General features: G+C 37.7%; 1 protein-coding gene across 1 annotated transcript in view; it reads left to right on the forward strand.

Moving 5' to 3' along the window:
• LOC134669136 (tRNA dimethylallyltransferase) overlaps positions 1–25,818 on the forward strand; it is a 310,456-nt gene that overhangs the window by 245,681 nt on the left and 38,957 nt on the right. The window contains exon 4 of the mRNA XM_063526681.1: positions 10,351–10,474. Within this exon, the coding sequence (XP_063382751.1) occupies positions 10,351–10,474 (124 nt within the window). The remainder of the gene's footprint in view (positions 1–10,350; positions 10,475–25,818) is intronic.

A 25,818-nucleotide genomic window follows, 5' to 3' on the forward strand; every position in this document is an offset into this window, starting at 1 on the left:
TAATTTGCTTGTATTCATTTATTACTAAAAGATAAGAATAGTTGTTAGACTATTTTATCTTACATTCGTATAAGATGTATTTATTATAAATTCATTATACGCGATATAATCCGTTTCCATAATTTTATTTCACAAACTACCTGTAGGTAACATAATTTTTAAGAAAAAAAAACCGACTTCTTTGGGGGCCGGTGAAAGATTATAGTAGATAATACACTATGTAGAAAAGGAGGTAAAACCACCCATTTTTCTACTAGCATTTCGCTTCTGTAATGGCTCCTCTACAGGATGGGCCAACGCCGGCCACTCCAAGGGACGCAACCATGCGGTAGAAAGAGATAGCAATATTACTTGCTCCCTCTAACGCATAAATGCGTCCCTTGGAGTGGCCGGCGTTGGCCCATCGTGTAGAGGAGCCATAAGGGTCGTAGTTCTAGCCTAACCTAACCCACTTCTCAGATAGCAGTTCGGTTCTGTGAGGATCGCAGTTCAAACCTAACCTAACCCACTTAATGGCGCATGCGGTGCGGTGTACGGGGGTTTAAGCGGGAGGGGTTAGTAAGATTGGCATCATCATACTTTATACCTACATTTTATGGAAGGTAATCATAGTGGTTTATTTAGTTAAGGTATCATAGTGGTTTTCCGGGCCAAGGTCCGGGTCCGAGTCCGGGTCCGAGTCCGAGTCCGAGTCCGAGTCCGGGTCCGAGTCCGGGTCCGAGTCAGGATCCGAGTCCGGGTCCGAGTCCGGATCCAAATCTGGATCCGAGTCCAGGTCCGGGTCCGGGTATGAGTCCGAGTCCGGGTCCCAGTCCAAGTCAAAATCGAAATTCGTAATCACCAGACGTGTACCATGCGTCGTTGAAGAGTTCTGTTTTGGTCATCATCAGCAGTTCCACTTCATCAAATGCGACAGTTTTTAAGGCGTGCTTTTTCCGTAGGAGCTAAGCGAACCAGTTTTTTGAATCCATTAGAAATATAAGAAACAATGTTTTAAAATTGTGAAAAAAATATATCTTATACTTAAGGATCTGGCAGATACGTTTTGGATCTCAAAAACATGATTAGATAAACTTTGCTCGATAGAAAAAAATTCCAAAGTTACGCCTTTTTTTAACAATAAATCCAAACGATATCTACAATACAAACTTTTTTGACTTGTTTTTTACACAAATGTATAGGTAATAAGATAATCTAGACGTTTTGGATCACTTTGTCTCGGTAACATCATTAAAATAATTTCTATGTTTCAATACCTACTAAATCCGCAAGCGCAATCACTCGCGAACGCACTTACGCCCTCTTCAGTCGCGCGGCAGCGCTTGTAGAGGACGGACCTGCGTCAGTGGGTTCCGCGCGGTCACGTGATTTAACGTGATCAAACAATGGGAAACAAAGCATATGAAACGTAAGAAAAAGTCACTAAGTGCTATAAAAACACACTTTCTGATAACAGAAGCATCTAATACTTTACGAGGTGGTTGAAAGCGCCTAGCTTTACTACATCAACAGTTAAAATATTTCAGTATTTTCACTAGGTCAGCAACCAATTTCAATGTAGGTAAATAATATTATATTCCTAGATAATATAATTGTGAGTATGTAAGTATGATATATTTACAGTATTTCACCTTTACTGATATACCTACGTCCGATCTGCAAAATAATTATATTCCTTCGTGCTCTTTGACTCCTTTGAAAATCAGAAATTATTTATTTGGATTGACACAGTATGGGGACGTTACAATATATGTATAGTGTTACGCTTTTAGTATGAGGGTGCCGAAGGCGCCCGGCTTTGGATCGCATGCAACGTGCCAGGCCCGTCAAGCGTGCAAATTCATCATCATAATCATAAATTTATATAAATATAAAATGTCAAATTGAAAAAATTACCATAATAGGCATATCGCAATACAATTATTTAATAACTAAATACATATCACTAATTTTAATATTTGACCACGGTCGACATGAATTAAATATAATTGAGAGTTCCAAGTGCCTACAGGCAGTTCATCTTGTGCTTGGTTGTATTAGTCTTGTTCGAGAAACTGAACACGGTGAAAAATAGAGATAATACTCCTAAAAATACGTGTGATACCTCATTAGATTCGTCATAATGCCTAGACAAATGTATTCGAAGCGTGTAGTAGCACACACAAAATATCAAAAGTTATAAGCAAAAAAAGGGGGGGAAAGTAGAGATCTTTAATTTCCCCAATATCTCAAAAAGTATTCATATTACGGTGCGAGATGGGTGGGGGGTGCTCGACCAAATGTCATAGAGGGCCCCAAGACAAAACAAAATACATTTAATTTTTTTCAAAATGGCCGACTTTTTTTATTTTTTTTCAAGTTAGTCCGAGCGCGCTGAGATTTGGCATGGCGGAAGATAGAGGCCCCTAAATTCCTATAAAAATTTTTTTGGAAAAAATCCAAGATGGCGGAAATAATGGTCATTTTAATTTTGTATGGCAACTTTTAAACGGTGCGAGATGGGTGGAGGGTGCTCGACCAAATGTCATAGAGGGCCCCAAGACAAAACAAACTGCATTTAAAAAAATTCACACAGGGCGACTTTTTTTTAATTTTTTTCATGTTGGTCCGAGTGCGCTGAGATTTGGCATGCGGCGAGCTTGGAGGCCCAAGATTACTATGTGAAAAAAAAAGGAACAATCCAAAATGGCGGCGGACACAGGCCAAATTCAAATTTCCAAGTAGGTTAGGCGAGCCCGAAGGAGGCTGAAGGCCGACCCCGCGGAGGGTCGTCAGGCCCGGAGCTTTATCTCGAATGTCCAAGCATGCTCCACCCCCAGTAATTTTGGGCGAGGCCGAAAGTCGAGCTGCGGGAATGACGAACAAAGCAAAATCCTATACAAAAGTTTATAGGATTATTAAGCGATTTGTTAACCCGCGCGAGGCCGGGGCGGGTCGATAGTAATAAATAAACATACGCTAGACTGAATAAAAATATAAAAGTTTCACTAAAATTTACTGGATTGTACAGTCAGCAGCAGAAATAGCTACGGGGCCTAGTAATCAAAATGATGACACGGAAATGTCAAGATAATAAGGTCTGTGTCGATCATTTTGAACATGTTATTCTGCTTATCTATTTCTGCTGCTGCCTGTACTGGTTTTAGAGTCTGGCTAATTTAGGTAGAACTAGAGTTTAGCTAAGAAAGGTAGAAGAAATTAATTTGACTGAACCATATCTGGTAGAAAAAGAAAGTGATTGATGTTTTAAACCTGTTCAAGGACGTGGAATAGTAGATATTAATTCGGCGTCCTTGAACAGGTTTTCAACAACAATCAGTTAATTATTTAATAGATATTTGGAAGAAACAAAACATAATATTGAAAATAATTTGTTACATTACGGTATGTACGTGTGGCGTAAAGCCAGTGGACTGTAGTTTTTTAAGTTAGTTCCTTCGCTACACTATACTGCTTTACCAGATTGTAGAAGGGCTTACCGGGATTTTGTGGTCTGCAGCTGGCAGAGGCCTCGGCGGGTGGATTGCTCGCTGCTGGCTTCCTCGTTATTTCAAGGCACTGTTTTATGGTATATTTTGCGAATTCAGATATCCTTTCTGTCGCGATGTTTTGGTGACACTGACACCGTTAGTTATTACTTTTTAGACCATTGCTTGTGTGTCGCCGGCCAGTAGCCTCGCTACCTCAAGTAAATCAGTATAGCAGTAGGTATTAAGGATGAATACTAAACACCCCCCACCGAAAGCACTATGTGGCTTTCTCATAATATGAAAAAAGTTAAAAGTTAGACCAAATCAAAATCGTTGCAGACTTATCTTTGTCTAGCTCTGCCAATCAATTCAATTACATCATCCGCTCCTCCATCTGACCTTTAACTGAGTTTTCCCTAAACCCGATAAAAAAAAATTAAATTATTTTTTTTTGTGAGTACCTCTTATAATGAAGGATATTTTTGCTGAGTATCAACATCCTACTAGTGACAGTTTTTGACTTATGATTTTATTATTATTTTTCTTTAATGTATTGTTTTTCGGGATGTATTCAAGCGATTTGCTGAAATTTATTGAATAGTGTTCTTTATTTAGGTATGCCTTGATACTCAAAAACCGAATACCATTTGTCATATAAAAAAAAATTACTCTCTACTCAACCGGTGTTTTACAATGTAGTATACAAACTCTTCGATTATGTTTGCGTTTTACCCCGATTGATTAAGGTTCTACCTACCTACCTACCTACCTTACCTACCTACCTACCTACCTACCTACCTACCTACCTTACCTACCTACCTACCTACCTACCTACCTACCTACCTACCTTACCTACCTACCTACCTACCTACCTACCTACCTACCTACCTACCTACCTACCTACCTTACCTACCTACCTACCTACCTACCTACCTACCTACCTACCTACCTTACCTACCTACCTACCTACCTACCTACCTACCTACCTACCTACCTTACCTACCTACCTGCCTGCCTACCTACCTACCTACCTACCTACCTTACCTACCTACCTGCCTGCCTACCTACCTACCTACCTACCTACCTACCTACCTTACCTACCTACCTACCTACCTACCTACCTTACCTACCTTACCTACCTACCTACCTACCTACCTATACCTTACCTTTATATGAACAATACCTTACCTTAATTGACCGTCACCTTAAAATGTTTATTTCCTTTCGGTACTTTAATTCTACTACGCTGCCATTAAATTAAAACGTTGTTACCGATCACTAAATAATAAGTACACATGGCTCTGTAAAAATAATAATTCTAAATATAATGATCAGAAACACGTAATGCAAAAAATATATACATATACAATAAAAAGTATAAAAACGTGACCCTTGCACGGTATGGTTAAAATACTGCCATCATAAGATCCTTATACTGTGACCCGTTTGCTATCGCCGCCGCGCACAGCGCGCGCTCACGTGCTCGTCGAGCGGTTCGGGACGCGCGGGCGGGGCTTCACGGTTTGCCGCGCACCTCACCCCCTCAGATTCGTTGATGAGTCGAATCATATCGCCTTAATGTAAATGCTTGATTTTATGATGAAAATACAGAAAATTCTATACGTATGCCTTTAAGATTTGAGGAGTTCCCTCGATTCCTTATGGATCCCATCATCAGAACTCGAGCTTGACAAAAGTGTGGCTTAAAAACTTAACTTGCTTAACGAACATAACGAAGAGGAAAAATCGCCAAACGTGAACTATGCGTCGTTGAAGAGTTCTGTTCTGATCATCATCAGCAGTTCCACTTCATCAAATGCGACAGTTTTTAATGAAAATGCTTGATTTTCTGATGTAAATACAAAAATCTCTATACGCATGCCTTTAAGATTTGAGGAGTTCCCTTGATTCCTCATGGATCCCATCATCAGAACTCGAGCTTGACAAAAATGTGGCTTAAAAACTTAACTTGCTTAACAAACATAACGAAGAGGACAAATCGCCAACCGTGAACTATGCGTCGTTGAAGAGTTCCGTTCTGATCATCATCAGCAGTTCCACTTCATCAAATGTCACTTTTTTGGATGTATATGCTTGATTCGTTGATAAAAAACCAAAAATCACTATGTGTGTGCCTTTAAGATTTGAGGAGTTCCCTCGATTCCTCATGGATCCCATCATCAGAACTGGGTTTTGACAAAAACGGGACCAATCTGTATGCATATACATTCAATCAAAAAAAGAATTTTCAAAATCGGTCCAGTAATGACGGAGTTATGGAGTAACAAACATAAAAAAATAAAAAAAATAAAAAAAAACATACAACCGAATTGATAACCTCCTTCTTTGAGATTTGGAAGTCGGTTAAAAACTTCCGTGAGACACGACCGTGAGTGACCGGGGGCCCGTGACCCTTGTAACTTGTAATACAAGCGGACGTCACTTTTTGACAGCTTTTGTTAGAAAGGGACTTCCACTTGTATTACAAGTTAGAGTCTGGCTACTGAAATTTTACATAAATGTTTGGCGGGAAATTCAAAAAATCTTGGGCTGGTCACACTTTGAGTGGTAGGAATTATAGTTTTGATACTGGACAATATTTTTGATTTTCTGTGCACAAGTCAAGGACCTAAGGAAATAAGTTAAATGAGCGTTTACGTGCACTCAAAGTTAGCTCACATAATTTCTATCACTATTTAAAGTATTGTCAACGGCAAACACATATGTTTACGTACCAATATTTAGATTTTATGGATATTTTTAAACAGTTTTAGTTAAATCCGTTTCTTTATACACTTTTCTTGTTTATGAGATTCAGGCATTAATAAATTCACGTACTTATTCAAAGTAATAGGCAAATGTTAGAACTAGTACTTAAGTATCAAAATATTTATAGAGCACCAACCTCCTAATTTGTTTACATTTGGTTAGGATTTGTAAACATTGCAGTTTTTCGTTAAACAACGCTTCACGTCGACTTCGCACATTGTCGTATTTATTTACGAGCTTTAATAATAGTTTGCGAACCTCACTCAGTATAGAAATTATTAATATTACTTAAATTAAACCCCTTATAAACCGCAAACAATTTGAATTAATAACATAAATTGACAACTGTCTTTTAACTTTTTTTTAAATCATAGACAATTGGTGATACAGCAACGAAATATCTGTCAACAATTTTTGGCTAGCCAGACTCTACAAGCTTTTGAGAAACGGGCCCCCGGTTGTTAATATATTTAATACTAGCGACCCGGCTTTGCACGGGTTAACAAATTATACACCTGAACCTTCCTCAAGAATCACTCTATTGATAGGACGTGAAAACCGCATGAAAATCCGTGCAGTAGTTTTTGAGTTTATCGCGAACATACATACCGACAGACGCGGCAGGGGACTTTATTTTAGACATATAGATAAACTACTAGTGGGCATTATGTACTAGTACGAAATTTTATGACCACCGTACTATTAACTTTATCTTAAAAGTAATTGAAACTCCTATGAAGTAAAGCCGCTCTGAAGCACAGACAAAAGAAACAAAAAATAACAGAAACGAAAGAGAGGGAAATACTAAAAACAATGTGTTAGACAAAGACAAAGTCAGTCTCGGTTTGATCCTAGAGCAGACTGGGAACAGTTTGTGTCGTTACGACTTTTTAAGTGGCCATTATGGTAAGACGAAACTTAATATCTTTGTCTTTAGAGCGTGAGAGCGTTCAGGGGCCGATTCGACTAGTTTTGGTGAAAGGAGGCACCGGAGCTAATTTTGCATTTTTGCATCATCAGAAGGCGCACCACGAATGGGCTGAAGTGTACATATTTTTTTTTTTGATTTATTTAGAACACAAACAGTCACATAATACAAATGGATTTTTAGTACAATGTAGTGTACTTAACATACTTAAGAAACAGACCTTGAGGTTCATTCATGAGTAGGTAACTATATAATGTTAACATACATAATAACCGCAGAAATAAAAAATAAAAATTGTAATTATGAGCCATATCTACTTATAAACTGTATTTACCAGTCTTCCAAACAAAATCAATATTGTTTTAGATTATAGTAGGGTAGGTAAGTAGAAAATTGGTAAATAAGTTTAAGATTAATATCTAATTTAGTATTATCGGATAAGTAGTCATCAATTTATTTTACTAGTTGGTAGGTAGGACAATCTGAAAGTTACATTTATACATTTTGTGATTTAAAACGATTTTTAATACTTAAAACTAAAACAATTTACGCTTAAGTTCAATTTTGAGACTAGACAAGGAAGAGTGAAAAGGATCAATGTCATGTAAGTGCCTATTAACATAACTAGGGACTCGTCTGAAAAAAGTGTGCCGAGAGTAATTCTTACGAGCAAAGCTGATATGAAAAAGAGATCTGGAACGTAGGGGGAGGTGCGGACAACTGAAAGTGACTAATTCTAAGAGATTCGGACATTTTATTATTCCATTAAGAATTTTAAATAAGAACATTAAGGTAAACGTCCGTATGGATGACACTGACCTAATGTATGACTTTTACGCAGTTTATTTTGAAAAACAAGAAAACGGTTTTTAATATAAACATAAAACAGGACTTAATCGATTGCATGTGTTATCTTTGAATTTTGTTCCGAAGCTGTCATTAATACGTTAAATATTTTTCACTTTGTGAGGTAGTTTTTGATAAGAGGTGCATCGATTTAGTTGTGCGTCGGGTTTCTTAGTACATCTGTTAAGACTTTGCATCTTAAAAGTGTAAATAAAAAACAGGACTTTATAAGTAATTAGTAAGTGCTTATTCATATTGTTACATAATAAACCAAACGATTGATATTGTATATTAAAAGTAGATTATTTTCCTTACGTTAGTATTTAGAAGACATGTCATACACTGGTAAAAAAATTTAGCGTTTAGTAGTGTATGACATCTATGTCATTCACTCGCACAAAATTACTATTTTATGAAATTTAATATTGACCATGTTGTAAGGAAGTAAGACATACTTTTAATATACTCTGTAAAAACCAATTATTTTTCGATCATGTGAGTAGTATCTGACATGAGTGTCATACACTGTTTTACTATGGTGGTGGAGTGAATGACAGTTACGTATTGAGGTGTCATTCATTGGGTCGTAACTAGTGTCATACATTGGTTACAGCTATCATGTAAACTTGATGCACCTCCATGTCATACACTGGGTCAACGACATTTTTTTTTCATAGTCATACAATGGGACATTCGAAATTTCGCCAGTTATCCACTGGTACAAATTCAGATGTCGAGGAAAACTGAAATAATTAATAATTGTTATTACTATTATACAATGTATTGTTCCGCTGATATTAAGGAAGAACTGGTTCATAAATCTGCATACACCAATAGTCTGTATGGGTCATAGTTAAGTAGTTTTCCGGGTAAATGTCTTAATTTCCTCCTAATAGTGTCATTCACAGGGACACTTACCTTACATCTAAATACTGTCTTCGTTTATAAAGGGAAGGAACATAAAAATGCCTCGCTGCTAACGAAGTACGTTCGAAATAATTGCCCGTTCTGTAACAGAGAGATTTTAGAAAAATATTTTGGATCCTTTCCAGGCGATCAATATGAACTTGATACTGAGGTGTCCACACAACACAACCAAATTCAAGTATACTCCTAACAAAGGAATAGAATAATAGTTTATAAGTATTAGGGCGCCTAAAAGGCTGTCCGATCCTGAGAATCATCCCTAACTTCGTATAAGCTCGCTTACATATATTATCAATATGTAAACTAAAATTTAATTGTGAGTCTAAAGTAACACCTAAGTCCCTAATGGAAGATACCCGGGCTATATTTTTCCCAGCTAAGGTGTAATTGAAAATTAACGGATCATTTTTACGATTAAAGCTGATTATGAAACATTTTTCATTATTCAAGAAAAGATGATTATCTGAACAATAGAGGGAAAAGTTATCCAAATCATGCTGTAATGCAAGACAATCTGCTTCCGATGACACAGCTTTGTAGATTTTAGTGTCATCTGCATAGACGAGGTGCTCAGAGTTTCGAAAACAGGTTGCCATGTCATTGACATATAAGATAAATAGTAAGGGACCAAGATGTGATCCTTGGGGTACTCCGGAAGGTATAGGAAGAAAGCAAGAAGTATAACCCTTCAAGGCAACCGCCTGACTGCGATTTGACAGGTAAGACTTTATCCATCTAAGGAGGTCGCCGTGTATACCGAGCTCAAAGAGTTTCTTGATTAAATTATTATGGTTAATTTTGTCAAAACATTTCGAAAAATCGGTATAGACGACGTCCACCTGACAGCCAGAAGATATCCTATTGATAATAAAATCGGTAAAGGTCAGGAGATTTGTATCCACGCTACGACCTTGACAAAAACCGTGTTGGCTAGGGGCAATGTGCTGAGAGAAAGCAGAAGTAATCTTGTTGTAAACGATCTTCTCAAAGATTTTAGCAAATATGTTCAATTTACTAATGGGCCTGTAATTAATGACAAGGTTCGCATCACCACTTTTGTAAATTGGTGTTATCAAGGCTTTTTTCCAAGAAGAGGGAAACTGACCATGAGAAAAGGACTTAATAAAGATTCGAGTTAAAGGCACTGTCAATTCACGGGCGCACATTTTAATGAAAAGGGGATGAATCAAATCGGCACCACTACCCTTCTTAATATCTACTTTCTCTAAAAACTTAAAAACGCAATCCTTACCTACCTTACATATTTACTTAAGTACCCTCTATATTTATCATCACTGTATTTTTTTTCTTTTTTACTAGCCTTTAAGAAAGTCCCACTGCTAGGCAGCGCCATACCCACTTTGCTGCCTATGCCTATGTATAATATACCAAATATTAATTGTTTTGCAGGTCCATTGAGGTGTGGCTTAAAACCGGGCGACGTCACAGCGACATCCTAGAAGAACAGAAGCAACGCGAAGGCTGTCTCCGGCGACCCGGCGCCACTATCGTGCTGTGGCTCAAGTGTGAACAAGTAAGATACATCTATCTAGCTAGAAAGCAGCTGTTGCTGTTGCGTTTTCCCTTTAATATAAGGGCGTACTATCGCTCGCAGACATATTCTGCTTGTTACAAAATTGGTTTAGTACAGAAATCACCAGCAGATGTCCAGCAACAAGGACAAGGGTCCTAAAAACGGATATACATCCATGATGGTACCATCCGATTGTTGCGGCCATTTAGGGTCCAAGCTAAATTGGTTGTTCAATACTTGCGCTATAGAATGTCAAATTTAGCAAGAACCCTAAATGGCATAACAATCCCGTGTTGTGACTGTACATGAAAGCCTTAAAAGGTCAACAGTCAATATTTAAAAAGTCCCTAAGTTAAAATTATCGCTCACCCTCAGACAAAGCTTTGGCAAACGCATTTGATATATGGCGACAGTATTTTGCAATTAGCCTGCTGGCTTACCTTATTTATGTTCAATGTTCACATAACATTGTATTACTAGTGCCTTTACTTGTACAGGGGGCTTGGACGAACGATTTTACCCTTGTATTCTTGTCCTCCTAAGGGGGAGGCCTATGTTCAGCAGTGGACGTCTTATGGCTGAGATGATGATGATGATGATGATGATTCTTGTCCTCAGCCGGACTAGCACATGATTGGCGCGACAGTATCTCGCGGCGAGATAGATTACCCGTCCCTCTTTAATTAACATACTTAGAAAAAGACGGGTAGTCTATCTCGCCGCGAGATTCTGTCACGCCAATCATGTACTAGGCCTACAGGCCACAAGAAAAAAAAAATTATTTCACAACGTCAATTCCTCAAACAAAAATCTTTTCAAATATCAAAAAGCTCGTAAAGGCTATCTGTATCCTTCAAAAATGACGAAAAAGTTGCAGTTTATCCACACGAGTGTTGATGCATATTTTGAGTTTGGCTACCAGCCACCAGTATTGACTTTTAAATTATGTTTTCAATGATAAATATTTAATAGGGTTCACTATCGCTACGCCCGTGGTTCTATTTTAGAACCATCTTTCGCGTGCTCGGTTACAAAGCGTAGAACACACGGAAACGTTTCCATGGCGGAATATTGGCGCTAGATATGTGACATCATGAGCCAGTGACCTACCGAGGCCGCGCGTTTTAGCACGATACGGACACATCGGCGTGCGGAACCGCTGAGGTTTTGTGTTGTTTCAACCAATATTTACAATCAAGATTCACAAATAAATAAAATAAATAAATAAAAAGCCTTTATTGACCATTGTAAATCATAGGAATTGGCTTAAGCCTACGATGCATGCTATCTCATAAGTTAGTGTTAAGTATATTTCTATACCCTTACAGGGTTCATGTGGAACTGTACTAGTAGTTTTTAAGAACTGTATACTAATATGAGTGCAATAAACAATTCTGATTCTGATTATTAATTCTCTACAATTACATAGTACAAAAAAAGTTTAAAAAATGCTTTAAAAGTAAAAAAAAATATATTTTGTAGAGACCCCTCTTCGGGTGAAGGCCTCCTCTAGATTCAGCCAGTTTTTCCTGTCCTTTACCTTCTGTGACCAGTCTTGCCCAGCTGAAGCCACGATTTCGTAGAGCCATTTTTCTTTAGCCCTCTATTCCTTGTCCCCGAAGGGCCCCGCCATAGGGTGGTTGATTCACAAATACAACCTTAAAAGTTTAAATCCTTTGTCCCAAGCACCCTGTACTGCTAGTAGACACACCACCCCTGCGCGGCAGATGGGCGCGCACCTGCCAATCTCGGCGCGCGCGCAGGTGCTTGTGTTTACGTTTTTTACAGAGGACAGTGTGGAGCGGGCTTAATTAGGACAACGGGTTGTGGGGTATCTGGTTGTAAAATATTTACTAACCCCAGTACCTACATGCACAGACCCCCCTGAATGTGACCAGGAAGTTTAAAACTTCAGTGACAATTCACTTATATAAGTGAGTAACGCTACTAAAAAGCCGGGAAATAGAGAATTGCCGCCGAGTGTGATTCAACTTTATGTGAACAAGATTTTTTTTTTTGTTAAAAGTATAAAAATTGTTTGATACAGATCAGTATCCTGTCGCTGTGACATCTTATAAGCATTGTTTGAATCAGGCCGTAAGTTTACATTGGGCCAAAATTTTTTGAGACTAAACGAAGTGTACACAAGATCAACTTGAGAGAGTGACGTACATACATAATACCGTAGTCCCTCGTAGTTGGGGTGGGGTGAGATGGGATTTCATACAAAAGGTGATTACTAAACGCTGTTGAATCGATTTTTTTATTATAAATATTAACTATAGCTCAATTTGTAATAGGAATACATTATTTAGGTATATAGCAGTATCCCTTAAAAACGATCTCACCCTTTCATCTGTCATCCCTTCTCTCCCCATTCATAACCCGCCTCTCCTCGTAATCCCTACTCACCCCATTTTATGGTACCTATATGTTTTTTGATGTTTAAACTTAGGAAAATGGAGGTCTGTTTTCTGTTGCTTTATTAATGATTGACTGTTTCCCAATAAATGAATAAAAGCTGAGCAGTGGAGTGTATATGAATACACTCCACTGCTCAGCTTTTATTCATTAATAATGATATGAAGAAATATGTAAAATATGTGATTGAAAATATAATATGATTTTCTACGACATGACTTTGAGCACCTGGAATTTTTATTAATACAAATGTAATTGTAAAAAGCTAGCGATAATTCTAATAGCTTTTTTTACATAATTTACATAAGCACTAAAAGTAATTGCTTGGACTTAACCATTTACATTACCAACAAGAATCTTAATGGCATTGGGCGACAAAAAGGCTAATGAGAACTGAAAATTGATGAAGCAAACAAAAATATACTATTAATACTTAACATTTACAATAACAACTTTGCATTTGAGATTCCGTGCTAAGAACTGCTATCGCGAAAACATATGCAACTCCTTAATAACACTATTAATAGACAAAAGCCACCTGTTAGAAGTTAACATTTAATGGGCCCCATGCAAAATCGATATGCGATGACATCACCATTCCGTACCAAAACGCTACATGTCTCATAGATACTATGCTTATGCTCATCCTATTTTACAGTAAGGCATTATGGGGTATTCGCCACATTGGTGCCCATTACAGCGGAAACGTACAAATAAACATACAATTATAATGAAGAGAGTAACATCTGCTTAGAAAAGGAACAAGTGTGTCAGGTGTGTCTTGAGGATAAGGAGGGTTCCGTATAAATAAAATATTTTGACTTAAATAAGGGAGTATATTAGCAGTGGTAAAATGCTTTCACTTATCCTTTTATTCTAATTTTATCTAATTACATTATACATATGTTTATCTTGTCATAAATGCTTTTTTTTGACAGAGAAAGTATTATTTGGAGTTACGGATAAGTTTGTACCGCACCTAAGCGGTTTTAGCCCACTAGTATTTAGCTTATAGAGTTTGGCCAGGCTCTCCCTGACACTAGAAAAAGGCTGAAAAACAAATTCGAAAGGTTCACATTTCACATTATAGTCCGTTTTTTTAGCATTAGAAAGAACTTCGCAGAAGTTCGCTTGTGGTTCTAAATCTGGCACTTTTAGCTTAGCGGTAACAATTTGAAGTAAATTATATGTATTGACCAGGCTACATTAGATAATTATTAACCATTAACGAGCCTGATAAAAACTGGACGTTGCTTCTGCGGAGTTCTTTCTAATGCTTAATAAAAACGAACTATACATGTGGTCAACGGAGATCTCCCGTAGGCCACGAACGCTGCAAAGGGTTCGAAAAGTCGGCGATATAATCCGTTTACATAGTTTTATTTCAATAAGCTATTAATAAATAATAATACTGGAGTGAATGCCCACGGGACCCTATAATGGGCACCTACTCGCGTGATAGGCCGCATAATCGATCGGGCAGCACCAAGCATCTGTCCGCATGTTCGCGTTCACTTTTTACACATTTGTATGTATCGTGTATGGAACCTTCGTGTTTTGTCGGAAGAAAGCCCTTCGGCGGGCTGTACAAATATCATTTTAATTAATTCTGACAGCTCATAGACGTCAGAATGGTGTCACTTTTTAATGGGGTTACACCTGCTTTACTTCCCTACTTTAAAATTTTGCGTTATGAAGGGTTTTTTGCAATATCTTGGTGTTATTCAAGTCCGCGTTTTTAGAAAGAAATTTGCTTACTTATTGTGAAGTTCGTTTTTTAGCATTAGGAAAGATTCGAACTGTAAGATTTTGACTAACGGCCTCCTAACCTAGTCGGTAGTGACCGTGCATACGAAGCAGGAGGTTCGAATAAGCCTTTTAGTTGTGTGGTTGACACGAAAATCTATGGGGAAGTGTTGCCCAGCAGTGGGACACAAATAGGCTAAAAAAAAGGACTTTAAGTATGTATGCCGAGTACCTATAGTACAAACTTTTGCCTAGGTTGATCTATATAACATTTTCCCCATATATTTATTTGTTTTTAACGGGCACTTCATGTACCCACCGTTTTAGTATGAGTTAATGTTATAAGTACACCAAACAGCAATAAAACATAAGAATGAGACGTTTTCTATGGAAATTTCTCATGAGTTTCAACCATAAACATAATTGTCTATACATTAACTTTTCTTTTTGCAATAAAGATTTAATCAATGAATCATCATCATCATTGGCCTGTCACATCAATAAGATGATGGTTTAAACAGCGTCTATATTAAGAGTGCGGCACTTCCGCAAATGCGAGAGCGGCAGCCGCGACCGCATAGCTGGCAGGAGAATGCCGTGCCCGGTGACGAAGGTGGGAGAGCGGCGCGCTGGTGTCTCAGTTCTCGCCGTTTAATCAATGAATAAGTAAACATCAATTAACTAGAACACCTGACTTAATTACATCGTGAATATCGTATTTGAAATTAGTTCTAGCAATTAGTTTAAACCCTAGGCTTACATTGATAATATCATAATTTCCTTTTCTTGGCTTGTAAGTAGCTAAGCCGGAAATAGGTATTTACCTACTGTAGATTATGGGCACGATTCGGATTATGAAATAGACATCACCAAGATACGATAACGATATGTTTAAGATCTAACCTGTCAAATTTGACATTTGCGCGATTCTGGGGATACTCTTGAACGATTTCCACAGGATATGACTTAGAGATCCAATTCACATCTAATAGATTACTCTATCTAACGTAAAAGTGACATTGCTGGTTGCCCGAATTGCGCTGCAAAAGAGAACTAGTTGATATCTAAACTATAACATATCTAGAATGGATCTAGTACGTGTCGTCTCTTGTGAATATCTTGAAGTTCGAATACGACAGTATATGGTATATGAGGATATTGCTGTGATCCCTCTGTGTCATTTAGTACAAAAAGGGAGCCTTTATTTGTACAGTCGCCATCAAGATATATCGGAGCGGCCAAGGTGTTCACAATATCTGAACACGCACTCTAATGCCTGGACAATAGAGGCGTGCTCAGATATTTATGACCACCTTGGCCGCTGCGATATATATGATGGCGACTGTACGATTGATATATATTTACGTTTACCAAGAATCCATAGACCTATAATAATGAATTTATCAGACCGCGGCGCAATGAGCTCGATTTTTGTTTGTCTTAAACATATATCAGATGAATTATGGTATCAAAATAATTTGAAAGACCTCTAGAAAGGACACATTAGGACGCAATTTTGCACACGATATCTAATTACACGGTAATTACACGGTATCTAATTTTATCATTAGCCTTTAGATTTACTAATTTAGATTGGAAGAGCGTAAGTGTGGTTCGATTAATTTAAAAGTTGGTGTTGGCACAGCCCTAGCGTGCTTCGCAGCCGCTACAGCAGGTGCGCGGCGCACGCGCGCACGCAGGGTTGTCCCTCAATTGGTTTATGGCTGTAATAAAAATGGACTATCAATCATTTTTCTACTAGCGAAATTACAATTTATGAAAAAAAAAATTACTAGTGCTTTGTATTGTTTTAGGTAGATTTGAACTAGTAAGTAGCATAGTGGGCAAAGCGGCCTACTAGCCTGCCACTCAATTAACTGATGAGATGAGGTACCAAAATTTCGGTATTTTATTTACATATATTACTTTCACATGATACATGAGTGGTTTTTACTTAGCCACTTAGATTAGAGGGTTGGCAGGCTTCAACTGTGCGTTTCTCCAGAAACTTTCTGCCTCGCACCCGCGGTATTTCTGTACCGATACGACCATCAAATCCTCAAGAAAAGAGTGTAATTACTCCTATCTTAAAAGCCCGCATCGCACTTGCAACCCCTTTGATGTTGCAGGTGTCCATTGGCAGCGATAATTGCTTACCATCAGGCGATTTATCTGCTCGTCTGCCTCCTATTTCATAAAAAAAAAATTGAAACAAAAATAACAGGATAATATGTATTTCTGGAGCAACCCTGATTTGACAGCGATTGGTGTAAAAATGGTCCGTCTGTCTGTATACTAAAGGATTATAACTACCTTCTGTTTTCTACAGGTATACCTTTTATACAAGCCAGACAAAAACAAAGCTTATGTCAACGATATAGCAACTTTCACAAGCGTATGGTTTTTTTTATATTTGTTCTAACTTTTTTTCTAAAAACAGGAGGTTTTCTTGGCGGTTTTTTATATCAAAAAAACAGTTTTTGTTCTATGATAGGATCATTTCGTTTAATTACATGTTAAATGGATTTATAACTACTAAAATGGCACCTGTCTATGCAATAAATGCCCGTCTTTTACCTAATTTACTTAATGACTCGCTAAAGACAGTACTTAAGTGCGGACTAATTAACGAGTAAATTCATTTAAAGGCAGGAGCAAGATGGCGGCGATTCGCTATTCAAAGATGGCGTTATACTAAGCAGGTTTTAGTTGTAATTTTTTGTACTTTACTCCTGTTGGTTCTTAATGGTGACGTTCAGATGGCAATACAGATATACTAGTAGCTCTATAGGGACCACGCGAACCCCCCTAGCTTTTAGTTAGGTGCACCTTAGGTGAACAGAGTACCTAAACGAAAAACATGTTTCAAATTTGACAATGACGTAAAGGTGAATTAAGTGTATTTTTAGTTTACTTAACTAACCCAGGTGATTTGAGCTGAACAGAGTCAACTACAGGGGAAATCGACAGATAGGTACAGCGCCCGCCTCAAAGTCGTAGTAATGTCGCAACCGTAATGCAGCTGCAGCAGGCGTGGCTCACTCCGCGATTTCGTCGCTTTGCAACAGGTAGCTAAAAGTACATCCGTTCCACAGCAATTTTAGTGGCTAGCCATACGCCGCGCGTGGCGCTGTCGCCACCTACCGGCCATATCTGTCCTGATCGTAACAGACGCGTTTTGTTAGAGAGTGAGCCTTCTGTACCTAGTACTATTATTTGTTCTGTGGCTGCAGTTGCAATGTACCCAACTTTCCATGGATGTGCAAGTGAATAGCGTTATTGTATTATCCATTCTTATTTGCATATCATGTGATAATTAGTTGAAATTTTGATTAGGTATTTATTAATGCAAATAAAGGGGCACTGCAAATACGCACTGTATACTTACCTATGTGCGTGTGTTTGTGTGAGTATAAACAAAGGCAAATCTACGGCAGCAGACGCGTGCGTCGGCCACCTGTTTCGCCCCTACGGGCATACAGGGTGCTTCTGCTTTTATTACAGGCGTTTGACCCTAGTCTTACCTGATGGCACCAGTGGGCCTATTGGCCAATTCGAGTTTTAGTTACCTATTCGATCTGTTTCCGATATTATAACTGACCTGTCAGTGTCAAAGGTGACATTTTTGGTTGAAGAAATATCACTTTTGACAATGACAGATCTAGACACGCGGCAGCGTGTCAAGCCAAGTTCAAGCAAAGGAACTGGCTAGCCAGCGCCAAGTGTAATATTACACGAACCACTTGGTGCCACTTTTGACCCTTCTATAACTCAAAACATCTTTAACGTAAACACATAAAACTACGTGTGTTTAATTATATCCATAAGGACATCTAGAAGCCCAAATTTCATGAAGCTAGCTCAAACGGTTATAAAGATATGAAGGTCAAAAAGTCGTAAATTTTAAGACTGACTGACATACCTATAGTACCTAAACCTAACCTACTTCCAGATGACCTAGAAGGATGAAATTTGGAATCCAGCTCAGTTATTGTGTGAAAGCGTAGGAAAAAATCTAAAAATTAAAAAAAGTTATAAAATAGGGGGGGTCCCCATACAAAAAAAACCATTTTTTATTGTGACTGACATATAAGTACCTAAACCTAACCTACTTCCAGATGACCTAGAAGGATGAAATTTGGAATCCAGCTCAGTTATTGTGTGAAAGCGTAGAAAAAAATCTAAAAATTAAAAAAAGTTATAAAATAGGGGGGGTCCCCATACAAAAAAACCATTTTTTATTGTGACTGACATATAAGTACCTAAACCTAACCTACTTCCAGATGACCTAGAAGGATGAAATTTGGAATCCAGCTCGGTTATTGTGTGTAAGCGTAGGAAAAAATCTAAAAACAAAAAAAAGTTAATAAATAGGGGGGGTTCCCATACAAATTTCTTTTTTATTATGACTGACATATAGTACCTAAACCTAACCTACTTCCAGATGACCTAGAAGGATGAAATTTGGAATCCAGCTCGGTAATTGTGTGTAAGGGTAGGAAAAAATCTAAAAATAAATAAAAGTTAAAAAATAGGGGGGGTCCCCATACAAAAAACCTGTAATACGCGCTAAACAACCGGCCAACGGTGTGTCGTTGGCGGCGCGCGGCACCACATAATTAATACAAAGAACAGAAGTAAAAAACATGCAGCGGAAACACAAGAAAAAACATTAAATCTCAATACCTGCCTAGTTTTCTTTACAAAAAGTATTGATATCCCATCAAAAACATAAATGTAAAAAAGGAGAGCCAAGTTCAATACAAAAATTATGCTTGGCTGTGGGGTTCGCCGCAAAAAGAATGGAGATTTAAATGAGTGCCAAGTTCTATGCAAAATCCAAATATGTATTTATAGGAACAAAATAACATTATAAACAAGTATTAAACTCTATTTCTTTGCTTTATTGGATACCTATAACAATTGCTGTTATTTAAAAAAAATGTGAGATCTTAAAGTAGGTTAGATTTGGCTTGGCCAGTTTTTATCAGAATTACAAAATATATATGTTGAATAACTTTATAAAATGACTGATGTAATGAAAACTGGCCAAGTCAAATCTAACCTGCTTTAAGATCTCGCATTTTTTTAAAATAACAGCAATTGTTATAGGTATCCAATAAAGCAAAGAAATAGAGTTTAATACTTGTTTATAATGTTATTTTGTTCCTATAAATACATATTTGGATTTTGCATAGAACTTGGCACTCATTTAAATCTCCATTCTTTTTGCGGCGAACCCCACAGCCAAGCATAATTTTTGTATAGAACTTGGCTCTCCTTTTTTACATTTATGTTTTTGATGGGATCAGTAATACTCTAATTGGGCTAGTAGGCTCAGTCGGTTCCATCAATGAGACTATAGGGTCAGGCCTGTAAATAAAGCTCACTGATTGAGATAGGGGCAGGTACAATTAGCATCAAATAGATGACGGCCAAAGTGGTTAAATATATCGGAACACAAACTTATTTCTATAGTAACAAAGATGTGATACGATATATATTCAGGGTGGCCAACACATAGCATTTCCGTTGCCAGGGAGGTTTTGGGATTATATTGAACAATTTTTCCTATCTAACCCCGAAATCACAAAAAAATTCATGGCTGGTCCATTTTCTATGGGGGGGATTTCTTTTTTTCGCGATTTCGTGGTTGGCCCCATAGTACCTAAAAGTTGCTCAGTATAATCCCGAAACCTCCCTGCAACAACAACGGGAATGTACTTATAATTATGTTTGTATAATTTATACATATACAGGTTGGCCATAAGTACATTTACATTATACAGTATAATGTAAATACTAATCTAACTATATCGATGACAACATTAATCCACAACCCTTTACTGTCAATTATAAAAGCAAAAAAATCCCTATTAAAAATCGCTCGCTTCAAAAATCCCTATTAATTTAGCCAATTAATTTAATAGCCATTTCCAACCAGCCTGTATACGCACACCTGTCGCCTTTCACACAAAATGGCGTAAGCGACGTATAATCACGTATATTATAAAACCTTTTAAAAAACGCTGTTTTTTTGTTGGTAACTTAACTCGGTAAGTATTATGGAAGGTCGTTTCGTTTTTAACCTTTAGCATTTTAAACGCATTTTTAGAATGGTTTTGAATGGTTTTATGAAACTGAAACTGTGACTGTAGCTTAAAGATATGTACATAATTGAGAACTTGAAACTCTGATAAATCCAAACGACCCCTTTAGGAAATATTTACCCTATTACTTAGGTACCTTTTTGGTAATTCCAAAATCACAAAACCTGACAGTTGGATTTAACCGACTTCGAAGTTAATCCACTCAATTAGTGTTACGACTTTGATAGAGGTAGGAAAAGTATATAATCTGCTTAATTTAATTATAAAACCTGCTCACTAAATTTCACGAAAATTAATTGAAAAATGCTATCGTTAGAGGAGAACTGGCGGACAGCCATACTTCGCTTCGCTCGGTCAATAAAGTTAACGAATGAGTCAACTGTCTCGACGATGGTACTAAAAGTTTTTTTTAAAGTTAAAGTTAACAAAAAAAAAAACAGTCGGTATCAGTCTTAAATTAGTTACTCAAAACCCTTATCTACATATATTACCCTAAATGTATCAGTAATTGATACAATTACGTTTATCTACATATGGGTGCTATAATTATGTAAATATCTGTTACCATACCTTCAATATGATAAGGTGTTATGTAAAATTGTACCTTACCTTACGGTTGATAATTCAGGGTACATTTTTAAATATTCCAGTGGCAGATCCACTTTCTGAGTGGGTTTTGCGCCCCTGGACGGATCAAAATCGTGTGTAAATATGAATATTAAAGAAAAACTTTAAAATAAAACCAAAATTGATTATTACCAAAATATTAAATTACTTTATAATCTTACGTAATAAATATTAAACAGGGGGAAGGGGGTCGGCCTATTCATATTTTTTCTTACATAAGGTCCCCCCCTCCCCACCCCCACTAGTTCCCCTTAACCTTGTAAAGGTATGCCCTCAAATTAAACGGCGCCCCATTTACGCAGCCATTATGGAGTTTGTTTACTTGAGAGAAAGATTTCGCAGACATACAATGTAAATAGACGCCGTAAGCCAAGCATGCTAATTTCTGATTTAAAACTGAACCGAAAACGGTTTAGTAATATCCAGTCCAGACTATACCATTTTACTGTTTCGTCAATTGAATTGGGTGGTGTACTGGTGTGTCGAGGGCCAATCGAATTGAAGGACATTGGTCGTCCAAGACCACTCGATTGTGACTTGTGACCAATCAAATTTGTTGTACTTAGATGCAAAGCTATCAAGAATATGCTGACTGCTGAGTGCTGACCTAACCTACTACCAAGCATTGTACTAATTGTACTATATTCTTGGAAATAAACTATTGTAATTGTTACCTAAACTTTTTTGTATGAGACACGTTATACGGTAGACGTAGACGACCTGTAGACGGCCGGGGCGGCCTCTTATGACACGGAGGCGATCAGTTGAGGAGGCTGGCTCAACTGGACTCGGCTGGAAAGAGCTGCAAGTAGCCGCTCAGGATCGCGACAAATGGAAAATTCTTCTGCGTGCCCTACGCTCCCAATGAGGGACAACAGGATTACATTATCATCATAAACCCTTTATAGGGCACACTTAAATATAAGGCAAAAATGACCAGCCTATAACATGTATGTATTTTGATTCATGCAGAATTTTTAAGAAATTAAAGATGCGATGATGATGCTACGGTACGGATGTGGGCTCGCGTTGAAGTGTTCTATACTAAGGTATATGTCTGTGTCCGTTCCTCAACTTTTTTAAGCCAAACAAAGCCGGTCAAGGGCGCACGATGGCAGAACAGAAATGTTATTACTTCAGGGATTTTGTTTTGCGTTGCTTCCCTTTAATGTGTTACCATGGTAATGTTTGAAATTGGATTTACAAGAATTGAATCAAATTAATACATATATACAGTCGAAAGTTTTAATTTTTATGACCCATTTTGTAGGTACAGTCAAGGAATTTAAATTCCGACCCATTTCGTACTTTGTCACAGTGACAATCAATATGAAAGCCGCTAGAGACCTCATACGGTTGTCACTGTGACAAAGTACGAAATGGGTCGGAATTTAAATTCCTTGACTGTACCTTGTCACAGTGACAATAGTATGAGGTCGCGACTTTCATATTAATTGTCCTGTGACTGTGACATGGTACGAAATGGGTCATAAATTAGTACTTTCGACCGTACCTATACGAAGTTAGAAAAGGTATAGTAAAAGTAAGAATAAATCCCTTTCAGCAATATGGGTTCCTAATATTTGTCTACTGTGTAAGATTATCCCACAAATATTTTGTGCTCCAGCAAACGTAGAAATACTGAAATAAAGCCATGCTCTTAATTAGTATGTCGCAATGCTCGTGAATATGCAGTTATCGATGCATGTGATGCACGACCGTTTCCCAATGCATGCGAATTGCATGCGAATGTGGAGCCTAAGTTAAGAGGTGCAGCTGCATAGTACAATAAAAAAAAAAATTATTGACCGAGCGTTAGCGAATGTCTCCGTTTCAGCTTAGGCTAAAATGCTTTCGTATCGGGATGTTCTCCTCTACAGGTCGCAATTCTCAACCGATTCTCGTAAAAGAGCAGCGTCAGGTACTACTCCAGTAGGACCCGGCATTATGCTGAGTGTTCACCTTTTTCAGTGTAGGTACAGTGTACAAGTTAGTTATACGTAAGTCATTTTTTTCTTTCTTTCTGTGTATGTATTGTATAACTGTGTACTTATACGGAAATAAATGGTAAGTATCTATTCTAAAATTTCGTGAGCATGGTTCGATGATTAAATATGTTTTTGTCCATTTGGTTCTGGATTTTTTTCGAAATGGTTGAGCCATACATGGTACTTATTCTGTTTTTTAATAATTATACGTTCAATCATATTATAAATACGTAATTAACGCGTAGTTTTTCCAGAAAAGTAAATAAATACGTTCATGTGTCTAGTGTCTCACGCCTAGCGTACCTAGGACAGGCGTGGCTCACTCCGCGATTTCGCCGCGTCGCTACAAGTGCATGCGGCCCACACCAATTTTGGTGTCTAGCGGTAGTAGTTGCCGCGCACCGCCACGGAACGGACGCCTGCTGGCGCTTGCGCCACCTTGTGGTCATATCTGTCGTAATAGACACGTTTTGGTAAAGAGTGAACCTTATGTACCTAGTACTATTATTTATGATGTGCCTAAGACTACACCACCTCTCGCTTCACTCGTGGTCACGGTTATGTCATTTGGGTCGCTCGTGTGTCGATCCCTGCCGGCACCCATACCATATGACTAACCCATTGCACACAGATTACTTCCCTTCTACGTTGAAAAGTCAGATGGTTGTTACTTCTTCTTAGGATTATATTGTCAGAGCGGACCATACGGGCTGGTTCAGAGTCAAACGGAGATCTGCAGTTGCATCCATGTAACTTTTTTCATGAAAAGAGTTTGAGTTTTCGGACCTAATATGGATAAGCATCGAACGTGAAAAAAGGAAATACAACCTAGTTTTGTGCGGAATTGACGAGATCGGAAAGTCGGAAGCCGAGCTGGTAGACTTTATAAAAGATATAATAATTGAGTCAGACACACACTTAGACAGCCAAGAAATAGGAAACATATACAGAATAGGCAAAAAATGTGACAATAAAAACCGGCCGGTAGTTATCACCCTCACGTCCACCTGGAAAAAACATTTAATATTAAAGAACAAAGCCAGACTCCCAGAAGGTATATACGTTAAAGAAGATTACTCCAAAGAAGTGCTGGCAAAGCGAAAAGAGCTACAACTGGAAGTGGAGGCGGAAAAGAAAAAAGGAAACATAGCTTTTATAAAATACGACAAGCTTGTAGTTAAAAAACCAACCGATACAAACAGAGACAAAAGAAAAAGAGAAGAATCTGGCTCACCCAACTCGTCATCACTAAAGAAAGTAAACACAACAGATAATACAGAAAAAAACCAGACCAAGGGAACAGTAAAAGAGATTTTAAAACCCAACATTCTGAATTTTGTAGAACGGAAAAGATCAAATTCAATAACTGGGACAAAAAACTAATAAAATACACCAACACCCGGAACCACACAGTAGCAAATACCACAACATTATTCAAAACAACTTCAAAAAACCCTCCCCCAAGCCGGTTGGTCACCGTGGGGGAAAAAGACCAAAACCCTCCAGAAGACAATCATAACTCAAAAAAGACTACAAAATTTTACATATGCACCTACAATGTAAGGTCACTAAAAGATAACCACCGCATGATAGAACTCGAAACTGCATTGGAAAATGTAAAATGGGATGTCATTGGTTTATCAGAAGTCAAAAAAGTGGGTTATGAAATTGAAGAGCTAGACTGGTGCATCCATTATTACTACGGCCTAACCAAAGGACAAAGAGGCGTTGGATTCTTGGTTAAAAAACAATATAAATCAGAAATAATAGAATTTATAGGCATCTCTGATAGAGTTGCACTTTTAAATATTAATATCCAAGACAAAAAATGCTCTATTATACAAGTTTATGCTCCAACCGAAAGGGCAACCAACGAAGAATTGGAAGAATTCTACGCAGATATATATAAAGCAAGAGAAAAATCAGAAGACTTTCAAATTATTATCGGAGACTTCAACGCGAAGATTGGTATACCAACAGAAAAAATTGGCTCGATTCTCGGCCCATATGGCTCTGGTACTTGCAATGAACGTGGAGACAGACTGAAACTCTTTGCACTAGAGGAAGAACTCTCTATCATAAACACATTTTACAAAAAGAAAGTAAACCAGAGATGGACGTGGTTAGCACCAGATGGAAAGACGCGAAACGAGATAGACTACATCTTATCCACAAAAAAGGATCTGTTTACAAACATAGAAACCCTTCGAACACTACACTTTCCTTCAGACCATAGGTTACTACGTGGAACCATAGAAATGAAAATAAAACCTAAAAGTAGGAAAAAATTTACATCATCTAAATCAAACTTAATTACAGAAAAAGAGCAAACAGAATATTGCAAACTTCTAGACAGTAAATTAAAAAAATATATTAAAGATAATTTAGACACGCAGTACATGTACAATGCTTTAGAAAAAGCTATTACCGAAAGTTTAATAGAAACAAAAAT

The sequence above is a fragment of the Cydia fagiglandana genome, chromosome 11 (genome assembly GCF_963556715.1).
Source record: "Cydia fagiglandana chromosome 11, ilCydFagi1.1, whole genome shotgun sequence".
Taxonomy (NCBI): domain Eukaryota; kingdom Metazoa; phylum Arthropoda; class Insecta; order Lepidoptera; family Tortricidae; genus Cydia; species Cydia fagiglandana.